The sequence below is a fragment of the Monomorium pharaonis genome, chromosome 2 (assembly GCF_013373865.1).
Source record: "Monomorium pharaonis isolate MP-MQ-018 chromosome 2, ASM1337386v2, whole genome shotgun sequence".
In the NCBI taxonomy this organism is placed as follows: domain Eukaryota; kingdom Metazoa; phylum Arthropoda; class Insecta; order Hymenoptera; family Formicidae; genus Monomorium; species Monomorium pharaonis.
Window position 1 is genome coordinate 12,060,496 of NC_050468.1, and position 15,882 is coordinate 12,076,377.

Here is a 15,882-nt window from a genome sequence, read left to right on the forward strand (position 1 = left end):
AAAATAATTGTTTAAAAAATGTTCTAATTAATTATAACACCTAAACTTTATAGAAACATATTGTAGGCGTGCCAATCTATATGAGAATTCCGTTAAAATAGATACATCTGTCGATATTCGATTAGCACTTGACGTGTAGTCTTAAAAATTCAAGTTTTTCGGGCAAAATAATTGTTTAAAAAATGATTTAATTAATTATAACACCTAAACTTTATAGAAACATATTCTACGCGTCCTGAACTATATAAGAATTACGTTAAAATAAAAAAATCTGTCGATATTCGATTAGCACTTGACCTGTAACTTTAAAAATTCAAGTTTTTTGGGCAAAATAATTGTTTAAAAAATGTTTTAATTAATTATAACACCTAAACTTTATAGAAACATATTGTACGCGTCCCAAAATATATGAGAATTACGTTAATATAAATAGATCTGTCAATATTCGATTAGCACTTGACGTGCAGCCTTAAAAATTCAAGTTTTTCGGGCAAAATAATTGTTTAAAAAATGTTCTAATTAATTATAACACCTAAACTTTATAGAAACATATTGTAGGCGTGCCAATCTATATGAGAATTACGTTAAAATAGATACATCTGTCGATATTCGATTAGCACTTGACGTGTAGCCTTAAAAATTCAAGTTTTTCGGGCAAAATAATTGTTTAAAAAATGATTTAATTAATTATAACACCTAAATTTTATAGAAACATATTGTACGCGTCCCGAACTATATAAGAATTACGTTAAAATAAAAAAATCTGTCGATATTCGATTAGCACTTTACCTGTAGCTTTTAAATTTCAAGTTTTTCAGGCAAAATAATTATTTAAAAATAGTTTTAATTAATTATAACACCTGAACTTTATAGAAACATATTGTACGCGTCCCGACCTATATGAGAATTACATTAAAATAAAAAGATCTGTCGATATTCGATTAGCACTTGACCTGCAGCCTTAAAAATTCAAGTTTTTCAGGCAAAATAATTATTTAAAAATAGTTTTAATTAATTATAACACCTAAACTTTATTGAAACATATTGCACGCGTCCCGAACTATATGAGAATTACGTTAAAATAAATAGATCTGTCGATATTCGATTAGCACTTGACGTGTAGCTTTAAAAATTCAAGTTTTTTGGGCAAAATAATTGTTTAAAAAATGTTTTAATTATTTATATTACCGAAACTCTTTAGAAAATTATTGTACGCTTCCGTATCTATATGGGAACTTTGTTAAGAGAAATAGAACTGTTAATATTCAACCAGTATCCCATGTCTACACCTATAAATATATGTTTTCCATCTAGATAGTTGTTGAAAAATACTTTTAAAATTTTTAAATTAATTAATTTTGTCTATCTGAGATGCCAGTTACACCAAATCCACGTGCGCAGACGTACACGCATATATACGTATGTTTTGTAACAAAAAATTATTTTTTCATTAATTTAATCATCTGAACTGTTGTTAGGACGTCTCTAAACGATAGAACTTTATACATTGAAAAAAAAGTATATTCAATAAGATATGTTATTGCAGGCTGTCAATTAAAAAAATACTCAATACAATAATATATGCTATTGCAGTATCAATATTGTACTTGCATTAATAGCAAATATTATTGTATTGAGTATTTTATGTAGTTGGCAGCCCGCAATCACATATGTTATTGGCTGTATTACATTTTTTTTCTGTGTAGATTTAGTCTTCTCTGTCATATATTCGGTGGTCGTATATTCGAAATACGGTGAGATGCTATTATGTGATTTTGGAAGTTAGCATCTCATTTATAAAAATTTAATTAAAATAGATAATTCAACGGAACTATTAGCATCTCATTTATAAAAATTTAATTAAAATAGATAATTCAACGAAACTATTGTTGAAACCTATCGAGAACTGTAGAACTATGCTGGATGCAAGTAATTCTGCAGTATTTTTATGAGATGCTAAACTTTGAGATGCTAACTATACACACGTTTAATCGGCATCGCGGAAAAACGACAACAATACTTTGCGAGATGCGAGTATCGATGCCATGCTCTTTTTTAGAAAGGATAGATCGAAAAGTATTGCTTTCTGTTTATGCATAGCTATATCAGGAAAAAAACCTGAATTCTACTAGCAACAGTTTCCATGCGATAGCGATGACTTTTCCAAATATACACACCGCCACATTGAATCAGCCATTTCAAATAACAATCATGGATATTTATATATACCACGTTTGAGTCGAATAATAACTCCGTAAATGCAATTAAATTACTTATTTTAAAGATTTACCGTAAGCTATTGGAAAATCTACACCGTAACATTGTACTTAATTCTTGAATCTCACCAAGTTACCATCGGTTTTTAGGCTTTAAAAAATTTGTCTGCAAGTTATTAGCAACGATCTATATGAACTTTAGACGCTGGTTAATGGGCTAAGATCGACACTTTTACCAGTCCTTCTATACAGGGTGTCTGGTATTTTTTTATGGGATTTTTATGAGCAGGTAGAGCGCATGAAACTGAACAGAAAGATCCTTACCGTTTTTCCCTTTTTGCAATAGTTAACAAGTTAGTGACTTGTAAAATTTTCTGTATTAGCCCGGCCTACCGGCAAATGCAAGCGCGCTGAGCGCCCGACCGCGGCGGCTGCCCCTCCCCAGCGCTTGAACCTTGAGATTGCTAGGCGCGCGGGGGGAATTGTTACAACAAGCGACAATGGCTACGCACAAGCGACGCATAACGCTAAATTCTCCCTTCGAGTTATGATAGTTTCTTACCTTTTTTAATGAAAATAAAATTTTTTAACGACAAAAAGTATGTGTACGTGTACATACATGTGTACAAAAAATATTAGTTCTAATGTTTAAAGAAGTGATTACTAAATGTATTTTTTTAATAAATAACGATTATTTTTAATAAAAAATATTTTTTTGATGATAGTCTTAAACGTCATAAACTGTCATTATAAATTTTTAAAGAAGCTGTTACCATATGCTCGAAACAAAATTTATGCTTCTTCAAAAAACATTAGAAAAATTTATCTATTAAAATGGAAATGACAAGCAAATAAAATATTTGTTTCAACTTTATATTCTTAATTAAAAATTAAATAACTAGGATATTTATATTTTTAATAAAATTAATCCTTGTGATAGATTTTTATAATACACGGAAGAAACTTTATGGTAAAAATTACTATGGTAAGTAGTAAACGCGGGCCAAGAAGAAATTATGAAAATTTTTATTATGTTTTTTATCAAATTACGACAATATTTACACTACTTAATATATGATATAATTCTCTGAAATTTCTTTTTACAGTTCGTGGTTACTATCATAAATAATAAAATCATACATAATTTTACTACAAAATTTTCTCCGTGTAAATTTACGAATATATGAATTTATTAAATGTTTGAAAACTTATAAACAATATTTATTTAATTTAAGAAAATTTTAGTGTGAAATGTTTGTTTGTGTGTGTGTGTGTGTGTGTGTGTGTGTGTGTGTGTGTGTGTGTGTGTGTGTGTGTGGAGGGGGGGATACATACATACACGAGCTAAAGAATAATCACTTTGTGACAGGAAAATGATTATTCCTTAATTCAAGAATTGGTTTGTAATTTGTGTGTAATTTGTGTGTGTGTGTGTGTGTGTGTATGTGTGTGTACATACGCAAAAATGTTAAACATTATTTGTTTTATGTAAAGTGTGGTGTTTATTATCAACAGAATACTCTTTTCAGTCATTAAAGATAAAATAATTATTTAAAAAAATACAATTAAAAGTAAATAATTGATTTTTTTTAAACTAGAATCATATTTTTTACGTGTACGTGTATAGTAATCAGCGTAAATAGTAATAGTGATATAAAATCGCGGAACTAAGGCATAATCATTTTCCTGTCACGAAGTGATTATTCTTTAGCTCGCGTATGTATGTACAAGGATTAATTTTATTAAAAATATAAATATCCTAGTTATTCAATTTTTAATTAAGAATATAAAGTTGAAACAAACATTTTATTTGGTTGTCATTTCCATTTTAATCGATAAAATTTTCTAATGTTTTTTGAAGAAGCATAAATTTTGTTTCGAGCATATGATAACAGCTTCTTTTAAAATTTATAATGACCGTTTACGACGTTTAAGACTATCATCAAAAAAATATTTTTTATTAAAAATAATTGTTATTTATTAAAAAAATAAATTTAGTAATCACTTCTTTAAGCATTAAAACTGATATTTTTTGTACACATGTATGTACACGTACACACATACTTTTTGTCGTTAGAACATTTTATTTTCATTAAAAAACGTAAGGAACTATCATAACTCAAATGGAGAATTTAGCGTTACGCGTCGCTTGTGCGTAGCCATTGTCGCTTGTTGTAACAACTCCCCCCGTGCGCCTAGCAATCTCAAGGTTCAAGCGCTGGGGAGGGGCGGCCGCCGCGGCCGGGCGCTCAGCACGCTTGCATTTGCCGGTAGGCCGGGCTAATACAGAAAATTTTACAAGTCACTAACTTGTTAACTATTGCGAAAATGGAAAAACGGTAAGGACTTTTCTGTTCAGTTTCGTGCGCTCTACCTGCTCATAAACATCCCATAAAAAAATACCAGACACCCTGTATATAGATTCTTTATCATTTATATTAGTCAAGATAAAATATGCTTCTAACAGAGAGATAAAATCTCTACATAATTGAATAAACAGAATGTGATATCATATATTGCGTTCATCGTATGTTCACCAATAAACGGTATTAGATCTTTTGTAATAGTGTCTCTTGTATTTTTTAAAGATGTCGTCATTTTCTCGTTTTCTTTGATTAAAATCTCAGCAAATTACTGTAATATATTAAAATGGAATGTGGGAGTTAATATTATTTGTCATTGCCATTTTAAACCTAAAATAATAACAAGAAGTAACGTATAATACGATAATAATGTAAAACATATAAAATGTATACGCTTATGTATACTGCGAAATATTTTATAATCGTTCTCTTTTTTTTTAATTAGTTATTGATTATTATTAATTTGTTAATTTGCTAATTAATATCATTTATTTAAATTAATTTTCTCTCACGCGTACATATAAAAAATATGTAATCAAATACGAACATCAATGATTTAAAAAGGCATGAAGTCTATGCATAAACCGTTTAGTATTTTGGAAAGTAATACCTATAAAATATAAAATACCTATAAAACTATTAATTAGATTAAATAACACTATAATGAAAAAAAGTTTATTAAAGTTTGGTAAAAAAGTAACAAAAATTATAATAAATCAATATTTTTTTAGTAACTATAAGTACTTGAGAAAATACTTTTTCAAAGCAAAACGCGTACTTTTGTATTAAATATTATCAAATAATTACTTTTTAAAAGTAACTTTTCCACACTCATATTTAAAACTGTAAACTTATATTAATAAATATAATATTACCTTTTCTGACAAGAAGACCCGTTTTGAACCAATGATGTGAAAAGTCATAAATCTTACTCTTTTCGATATATTATGTATTGCCCAGTATTATGTAGAAACTTAAAGAAACACAGTACAAGTCAAACTGTTTACTTAATTTTAATAAATATAATTAGTTTGTTTAAAATATTTTATTATTTTTATCAATTTTTATCAGTGCTTTTTATAAATATTAGACACCACAAACGCGCGCGCTAGTTAACTTTTATTTTTTACTTTTTAAAAGTAAATTACAACGATAATTGTACAGATAATCGTCTATGTAAATTTGACAGCTGCCAAATTTCAATCACAATGACAATTACTCTCGCAACACGAAGTAATTACAGCTAGAGAATCAATCAGTATCGCGGAAAATTGGCAGCAATACAATCAATAACATCTTTCTTTTTACAAAGTGACAACATAAAATTGTTAAATTACTGGTTTGTCAATAATGTATACAAAGTTTAATATTTTATATCAAGAGACACGGTAGTGGCTCGCGCCAAGTGAGAGCGCAGCGCGAGACCGTGTTCTTTACGCGAGTACGCGACTTGCGAGCACCCGAGATTATTGGATCTCAGAAATGGCTAAACCGATCGAATTTTAACTAGACTCAATCGAAAGCTTGGGGTCGATTTGTATAAGAAAACTGCTTTTATTTTTTCTCTACGTACCTTATGAGAGGAGATAACACGAAAGTCGAAATGTCAAAATTTTCATGTAAGATACGTCGTCGTCGTCAACCTTGTAAGCATGTAAGGGGCGAGAGAGACCAGACGAAGAAATGTATCGTTTGCTGTAACATGTAAAACATCTCGAGAATGGTTGGAGATACGAACTTAGAATAAGCACCAGTATATCAAATGTCTTTGAATCAATTAATTAAGTAATTAATTAATTAATTAGTTAATTAATTAAACCTTGTATCATGTATGTCTCGAAAACGGTTGAAGATACAAACTTGGAATAAGTACTAGTATTATCAGATGTCTTTGAATTAATTAAATAATTAATTAATTAATTAATTATTTAATTAATTAAACCTTATACCATGTATATCTCGAGAACGGTTAGAGATACAAACTTGGGATAAGCACTAGTATTGACAAATGTTATCGGATTAATTACTTAATTAAAATTTAATTAATTAAATTTTAAAACATGCAAATCTTGTAAACTACTTGGGATAAACACTATAAATATTTGATCTATTTATAAAAATATGTCATAAGATAAAATTACGTTATAGCTTTGTGGATTAAATAAGTCTAACCACTACAAAATATGTGATATCCGAACAAAATTACCCTTTTAAAAAAGGTTAAAAAAGGCGCTAAGTGTACGTGCGTGCGTGCGTGTGTGTGTGTGTGTGTGTGTGTGTGTGTGTGTGTGTGTGTGTTTACGGAAAATGCTACTATGTTACATATTGCACTACTTTTATTTTTTTACATTCAAAATAAATTTAAATGCAAAATTACAAGAAATTGCCTTTTAAAATAAAAGGACAAAAATTTTGTTTTTTCTACAAAAATAATGATATGTAGTAAATGTGCCAGCTATCAGAACGGATATTTATTTTAAAATTTATTTATTATTACTTTTTAATATTAAAATAATCAATAATACGGTTCTGTATATAAGTAATATACATTTCTAAAGTGGTGTAATTTTAATTATAAAAATAAACGCTACAAAATAAAAGTGTTAAGTTCTTCTCTACAAAAATAATGATATGAAGAAAAATGTGCCAATCAATAAAAATATATGTTTATTTTTTAACTGGCATTCATAGTTTGATTTTTCATTAAGTCTGTATCAGACTAACTAGAGATTGATATTGGGATTAAATTGAAATGTAACCAATTAGAAACAAAACCAATATTCTTTAACTTTGCTTTGAAAGGTCAAATTTTAATTCAATCTCAATTTCAAATCCGATATAGCTTTAAGATTGTCTTAAATTTATCTTCAGATACAATTTTATTTAGTACAAAGGTTATTTAAAAATAATTTAAGAAAATCTTAAATACAAGATTAAACTATAAATATTAACCTTTCGTATTAAATTATTGGCTGCTGTACGCCTACAAAAAACAATTGTCAGGAAGCATATTGGCAAGGGATAAAGGAGATAATATTGAGCTGGCAAATAAGTTTTAATACAAATAAATTATAAATATTACAAATAAATACTTTAATACGAATAAATATTTTATTACAAAAAACTTGGCGCTGCTAAACCGAATAATTTGCTTTAATACAAAATCACTACAATATATTATCACTCATTTGGATTAGGCCCGAGAATGTACATCGGCAACAGGTTTGCATTGCTCGAGACACGGACTTTGTTATTTCATCTTCTGGCTCGTTGTCAATTAAAGCCTTGCGAGAAAACTTCGATATCTGGAAGATTGCAAAAAAGCGGGTTCTTAATGCAGATTGAAGGCAGTTTCTGGTTGAGCATTGTACCGAGAGAAACCAGCATTTTACACTTAAAAAAGTAAAACAGTAATGTCGGTTCCAGATTTCAAAATAACCCAAGGACGTTAAATAGTAGGAGTCTTCAAAATATAATATTCTATAAATATACATGTAAAGATATCGCAAATATATTTTACGTTATATATAATTAATAACAATATTATGATAATATAATTATGATCATAACACTGTTGTACGTGCACACGCGATATTAAACAAAAAATTGGTGTATAAACATTTCTAAGATATCTTGTAATTCTGTGAATTATTTTAATGATGAAAGCAATTTTGATAACAAAATCTTTTAACTTTTTTATTATGTATTATTAGACATTATCATGTAGGTCATGACTTTGACCTACATGATAATGTCTAATAATATATAATAAAACATGACATTTAAATACAATTATGTAACTTTGGACTAATTGTTGTTAAGGGGTCAGGGGAGATTAGAAGACCAAAAAAGACACTTTTTGGGGGATTTTTTCTTTGAAACAGTATTATATTTAATTTATGAACATTGGCACTGTGGTACATAACATTTAAAGAAAATTCAGAAAAAATTTCAAGTAAAAATATTAAAATTTAAAGAAGTTATAGTTAATAACAAAAGCCACCTTTAAAAAAACACGATTTGCGGTGCCAACTGCTGTATGAAGCCGAATCATGTAAAACAGATGAAACAAAAAAATTTAGTTTGTACATGAAATTTTCTAGTCCTTAATCGATGATTTTAGGAAAAAATTAATTTAAGATAAAATGGCAGCTGCCAAAAGTCAAACTTCCGATTTTCGTAAAAAAGCGCTCATTTTTTGTACATAAAATTGAAAATATAAGTAAAAAAAAATCCTTCGATCAAGGACTTGCATTTTATGTTAGAAGAAAGCACGTAAAATTTCAGATTAATCAATTGAATAGTTTTTCAGAAATCTTTGGCATCGTCTTTGAAAATGCATTCTGAGAAAAACGCGTTTAAAGTTTTAAGTACTGTTTACGTATTTTATTCAAAAATCATGTGATCAATTTGAATAAAAGGTGTATTTTTAAACTTACGCAGAGTCATCAATTTTAGGCCCATATAGCACATCTTCGTCTTCCATAGCCGTCTCTAAAATATTAGTCAGTGAGAGAGCAGCTGCTGATAGCTGCTCCTTCCTAACAGCGTTGAGAGACTGACCTTTGTGACTTTGCCACTTTGACAGTTTTAGTCGGATCGACTTGAAAATTTAATGAGATATTCTCGAGATGTTATACTTTCAGAAATTACAAATGTAAGAAAATTCGGGATATTCCTTCCCAAAGGCCATACTAGGGCACTCGTGGGAGTATGACGCAATACCGAAAGGAATGCCAAGGAAAGGAAAGCAAGTGACGCTAGGGTTACCCTGGATCCTCATGCAGACAACGGCGCTTTGACACCGAGCGCTAATTGGTCAAAAACGGGTGATGGCGATAATATTTACCACCACCACCCGTTTTTCACCAATTAGCGGTGTCAAAGCACCGTTGTCTGCATAAGGATCCAGGGTTACGATGCACCTAGCAACACAAAACACTTTCACTTTTTCGAGGCCAAACGAGTTATACGGACGAGAGACGCAACAAGAGACGCTCAGGAGAGGATACGTGTTTAGAGACGCTCGATAAACACTTCGCGGGTTCTTGCGACGGATTTGGCTGTAGCAGGCACGATAATAAATACTTGAATTCAAATTACGGGATCCTGACATAATTGCGCCATCCGATTTAATACATTTTCTTACACAAAAATCCAAAAAATAATTTTTTGAAAATTACTAACTCCTCTTAATTAATATATAAATCACTTATATATTATGAGTAATTGAATAAAAAGCACAAATAACACATAGTAAGTATGAAAATGTAAAATAAATTGACAAATACATTAATCTCACTTAAGACATCTATTGCGTAAATAACAACAGAGATACTTATGAGGCAAAATATTCGGCAACTTGGTAACATTTACGCAAGCAATGACGAGTCAGATACTATATTAAAAAGATTGTCTCGATGCAGCAGCAGTCAATTGTCAGTGTTTAAAAGCGAAAGTCGTGCACGCATGCGTATACATACGCCATACATAGGCTGCGTTCCGATATTTACTGTCAGTACTAAAAATCTACAGTATATGTGACGTAAACTATAAATTTTTAGTACTGGCAGTGAATATCGGGATGTAGCCATAATCAAGCCGTGACGCAGGTCTACGGATCCTAAGCATATGTCGCGCACCGAATCCGGGTGGTATCCCCCCGATCCGTTGATTATAAACAAGCAAAAACTAAAATAATCTGAGTCTTGGGACAATGCAAGTCGTAAATTTGCTTGTCCCATTACTTCGGCGCCGAAGGTCTTCCTGACGACATGCAAGGGTTCAAGAAAAAACATGTGCAAACACACTCTTCTCCCGTCCCCCGCTAAGATTATTACAGGACACGAGATCCAGTGGTGCAAGATTTAGGGTGTGTTCGAGGAGACGCTATTAGCGCTATCAGCATCAGTCTATCCTTGTTCTACTTTTAATGAGTAATGAAGATAGACTGAATGCTGGTAACGCTAATAGCGTCTCTCCGAACACACCCTTAGGCCGAAGGCAGAGAACGAGACGTAGGTGTCGTAGTCATAGTCGTAGGGTAAGACAAAGAAAAACGTAAGTCGTAATATACTACTATTCTAGAATAGTATACTACTACATGTATGACTTACGTTTTTTTCTGCCTTACCCTACGACTACGACTACGACACCTACGTCTCGCTCTCTGCCTTCGGCCTTAGTCCGCTAGCACCTCGGGCAACCTCGGGTGATACGCCGAGCACTGCCGAGTACCCTCTCTCTTTCTCTGTCTTTCTAATAACCGACTTGCGATAGACGCGACGAGAGCGACCGAGTCGGCCCGAGGGGTGCGTTCCGTTTCACGCATAATACGCATGATGCATCGTTCATCCTTGTTGTTTGTCAAATGTTAAACAAGGATGAACAATGCATTATGCGCATCATGCGTTGAAACGGAACGCAGCCCGAGACTCGAGGTACGAACGCGACTGACTTGGCTGCTCGGCGGTGTTCGGTGGTGCTCGGCGTATCACCCAAGGTGTTAGCGGACTAAGGCTGCGGTCCACTTGACGTTATAAATGCTTCGAAGCGTTTGATTGACCAATCAAAACAAAGATTTTTACAAATTGACCAATCATAGAATGCTTCGAAACGTTTGTAGCGTCAAGTGGACCGTAGCCTAAATCATGCACCACTAACGTGATCGCCGATTGGCTCCCACTGTCAAATCAAGGGACGTCGACTCGAAGCTCATTGCCGAATAAGATTCCGTAAATTTTAACTACTTCAGCGGAAGGAATTGCCGTTGCCAAAGATCAGATTATTGTCAGTCGTGGTCAGTCGCAGAAAGTACTTTCCCATGTGCAGACATCATAGTTCGAGTTCTCGATATTTTCACACAGTATTCTTTTTTGGTTACTAACAAAACGACAAATGAAAATATTCGAAAAACAAATTGATCACGAAAAGTGATGCAAGTACTTTAAATTTCCATAAAACTATATAGTGTACAGTTCAACGTTGATAAATATATATCGAAATGATGTATGTAATTGCTTTGTCGGTGATAATCAGTGCTCTAGGCTTTTATTATTATTTCTACAAGAATCTAAATTGTTTTAAAAAACATGGCATACCTTATAAATCGCCTCTGCCTATAGTAGGAAATATGGGACCAGTATTTCTTCGTCTGAAGTCAATGGCCGATATTATCAATAATATTTACAATATAAATTCCGAAGCCAAGTATGTTGGTATGTTTGATATGACCATTCCACTTGTGATGATACGCGATCCTGAGCTAATTAAATCCATCACGTTGAAAAACTTTGATATGTTCATAAATCATCGTAGTTTCGTAGATGAAGAATTAGAACCATTATTCGGTAAAAATCTGTTTTTTCTTCACGGAGAGAAATGGCGGAATATACGATCTTTATTAACTCCGGCCTTTACGGGCAGCAAAATGAGAAACATGTTCAAACTAATGTCAGATTGTGGCAGCGTCTTTAGCAATTACTTAGTGCAATTACCACCGGAGAAGAGGATAATACAAACAAAAGACGTTTTTACCAGGTATACTAACGACGTGATTGCTACTTGCGCGTTCGGTATCAATGTAGATTCCATGAAAAACCCGGAGAACGAATTCTATGTATACGGTAAAGAAGCGACCACTTTTGACAATATTGCCCTTATAAAGCTATATATATTTGGAAGCTTGCCTTTTCTGGCACGATTGATTAATTTAAAATTTGTCCGTAAGCAAATAGCAGATTTTTTCCGAAACCTCGTAGAAACCACCATAAAAACCAGAGACGAAAATAAAATTGTTCGTCCAGATATATTGCAATTAATGATGGAAAACAGAGGTAAAAAGAGCAAAACGGAATTGACTATCAATGATATGGTAGCACAAGCATTTATCTTTTTCTTCGGTGGCTTCGACAGTACTTCAACATTAATGTGTTTTGCCGCTCATGAAATTGCAGTAAACCAAAATGTACTAGAAAAATTACAAAAAGAAGTTGATCAGGTCTTAGAAGAAACAAACGGAGAAGTATCTTATGAAGCAGTTAACGGGATGCAATATTTGAATGCTGTGTTAGAAGAAGCTCTCAGAATGTATCCAGTTGCCCCAGCAACGGACAGATTATGCGAAAAAGATTTCGAGCTGCCGCCGACGTTACCAGGATTAGAATCATTTACTGTAAAGAAAGGCGAGGGTATATGGTTGCCGGTTTATGCACTTCATCATGATCCGAAATATTTCGAGGATCCGGAAAAGTTTGATCCTGAACGATTTCTTGGTGAACGAAGGAAGGATAGTCTTAATTGCGGAGCCTACATTCCTTTCGGTCTTGGTCCAAGAATGTGCATAGGTAACAGATTTGCGTTGCTAGAGACGAAGGTCCTGCTGTTCCATCTACTAGCCCGTTGCGATTTAAAGACCTGTGAGAAAACGCCAATGCCACTCAAGCTTGCTAAGGATAGTTTTCATGTAAAGCCCGAAGGAGGTTTCTGGCTAAAGGTGTTACCAAGGAAAAATGTGCACCACACTCTTTCAGAGAATCTTAGCAATGGAATACACTAAAAGTAAGACAAATTTAATTACATTTTTACGATTTGAAAATAAATTGAGAAATAGAAAAGGTATTTTATTTCTCAATTTATTAAGGTATATAAATTTTATTTTCTTAGTCAAACAAAATTAAATAAAAAACGTCGATGTTTTTTTATAATAATAATGTACAACAAGAGTATTAACATAAATATACAGTAAGCAGATAATTGTAAAATATTGTTTATCAGTAACTTGTCAAATTTTTGATCCGTATTTAGTACCTGATTCAAATTTAGTCAATTTACTTTACTTTATGGAAACTAAACTGTATTAATATTGATAAAAACATGATTTGTATAAAAAAATAAAAAACCTGACTACAAAAGTTATACATTTATTTTTATATATAAAACAAATTCTTCAAAAGTATAAATAAAAGTATAAATTTCTTTTTTAAATTGCATAGCTTAACAAAAATAAATATTCTATAGATAATAACATAATATTGTACGTAAATGTAGCTTTGTCATACATTTCTTTATAAATATTTTGTCTTTCGTATTTTTTTCTAATGGTACAATATAAAATATAAAATCGCGAAACGCAAACCTGTTGTTAGTAAGAACAGATAATGAATGTCTGTTCGTTTCGTAACATAATTTTATTTTAAATAAATTGTATATATTTTAGATAGTCTTTTTTAATTTTTTTAGTTTTTAAATTGTTTTTATTTTTTAATATGTATAATAATCTAGTGTCCTTATCTTTTAAACTTTGTTGTGTAACATATAAATTCACATCTTATTTCTTAATTTATCAGATTATTTTATAGTTAACTTCTTCATTAAATTTGGTCTTTATTGTGTATTATGTATATATTTGTAATTTTTGGGTTTAATTTTCTATTGCAAAATATTATTTGTTATGAAATATGAAACAATATTATAAAAATACCGTTTGATAGAAAACATTCTAGTTTACATTTATGTTTTTACAATTTTATTTTTAATCTTTATTTGAGAAATGCTGTCAAAAAACGAAGTAATATAATTAGTATATTGGTTACTTTCTTTTAGTATAATGTGTTATTTAAATTACAGATTAAATCGAACCAAAATGAACATGAAATAGGATATTTCTTCGATACTTTTAATTGTTCACCAAGAAGGTACTCTTATCGCTGCAAGTTCAAGAAATGACAATATTCTTACATTAAAGCATTCTTGCATTAAAAATAGTTTTAGTATATTAAACACAATCATATTATCTATTGTAAGTTTCCTCGATGAGGTAAAAAAGGAAGCTTGAATTACAGTTTAATTGAGTACTGTTTCTTATCTTGCATTATTCTCATATTATTGATCAATATTAATGACTTTTGTTAATTATATTATTGCTGTTTTATTAAATTTTTATGCTTTTATTATGTTAAAAAAATTTTTTTAAAGTATTTTTTAAATTTATTATATAAAGATGAGTTATACATACATAAGCAAGTATGTTATTGAAAATATTTTAGGCTATTATTCAATTACAATCAAAAACAAAATTTAATTATATGTATATAAAAATACAAAAATGTAATATGAAAATAATAACGTTAGAATAATAAAAAATATTATTTTATTACAAAATGTTGTTTTTTGACTATGTTATTTGACTTTCTTTAATCTATGCATCTATTTGTACATAAAATATACATTTTTAAATATTGTACATATTATATTTATTTTATTAAATCAACATCTAAAAAATAACTTAATTGTGTTGACCCTCCTTGATATGCGCATATAAATAAAAATATATTTTTTGTAATAGCAATTACTTATATTATTGTTGGATATTGTTCGATATTACACGAACACACTCTTAGAATATATTTTTATTCAAGTACTAGTCAATGCTGTGTGTGCTTCCTATCACTAAGATTGTCTATTATTCTATCAAGTAATTAATTGATCCGATAACTTCAAAGTTTATATATTTATTGTTAATTTTTTTTTAAAGTCTGAAGTTACAATTTGTAATACAATTAATTAATTATAACTCATTATTAACGATTCACGATTATGCACAAAAAATTTTTCTGCATAAAATTACATTTCAAGAATGCGTTTCTGTTTCTGGTGGTTTTGCCCTTATTAGTTGCAATATTTTTACATACATTTATTAGTTGCAATATATTTTTACATTAATAGTATATTGTTTAACAAGAGTGGGAAGAGCGGATAATTAAACTCAGGTAAGAAAACAAACAATTTGTTATAAGTGAATAACGTCTAGTGCTTTCAATAATAATCGATTTCATTAGATTAAGTTGTTCATTTTCATGTTTATAGATTTAAATAAGAAATAACAATATTTGTATGAAATGTTTCTTTGCCTGGTTTAGAATCAGCTTTATAAAAGCTACATTTTTATAATCTATTAACTTATATATATATAATTAATATAGAATGCATATATTTAAATTTTAAGTTTATTATCATTACGATTTTCTTACTAAAATATAATGTCATAGTACAATTTAATTCTAGTTCATCATGATAAATATTTCTAATGTTTCAAAAATATGTAATCTTAATAATAGTATATATTACATTTTTAGTAAATTAAAATAGACTAAAATTATAACTTAAAAAGTACTTAATAAAGTATTTTACTATATAGAATATATAATTATATAAAATATACATTATACAGGATGTCAAAACTTTTCATATAGCGTTTGCATAGAGGTTGACAGAGCGCTTGTATAGGTAAAACGAACTGAACT

General features: G+C 30.2%; 2 protein-coding genes and 1 long non-coding RNA gene across 3 annotated transcripts in view; 2 read left to right on the top strand and 1 right to left on the bottom strand.

Annotated features, from left to right (window-relative positions):
- Positions 1-1,712, top strand: part of LOC118644449 (mite allergen Der f 3-like) — an 8,158-nt gene extending 6,446 nt beyond the window's left edge. The window contains exon 7 of the mRNA XM_036283036.1: positions 1,707-1,712. Coding sequence (XP_036138929.1) covers positions 1,707-1,712 — 6 coding nt within the window. The remainder of the gene's footprint in view (positions 1-1,706) is intronic.
- A 5,956-nt stretch (positions 1,713-7,668) lies between these two features.
- LOC118644502 lies at positions 7,669-9,779 on the bottom strand. Its single transcript, XR_004962281.1, has 2 exons — positions 9,019-9,779; positions 7,669-7,884 (listed from the first exon to the last, which is right to left on the bottom strand). It is a non-coding gene; the product is annotated as an uncharacterized LOC118644502 (long non-coding RNA).
- Positions 9,780-11,325: 1,546 nt separating this feature from the next.
- Positions 11,326-14,549, top strand: LOC105839538 (cytochrome P450 9e2-like). Its single transcript, XM_012685925.3, has 2 exons — positions 11,326-13,138; positions 14,207-14,549. Exon 1 carries the CDS (start codon positions 11,583-11,585, stop codon positions 13,134-13,136), a length of 1,554 nt encoding a protein of 517 aa, XP_012541379.2. The 5' UTR covers positions 11,326-11,582; the 3' UTR covers positions 13,137-13,138; positions 14,207-14,549.
- Positions 14,550-15,882: the final 1,333 nt, after the last annotated feature.

Bases quoted from the DNA above. Each gene is read 5' to 3' on its own strand.
- LOC105839538 (XM_012685925.3), top strand. From the start codon at position 11,583: ATGATGTATGTAATTGCTTTGTCGGTGATAATCAGTGCTCTAGGCTTT.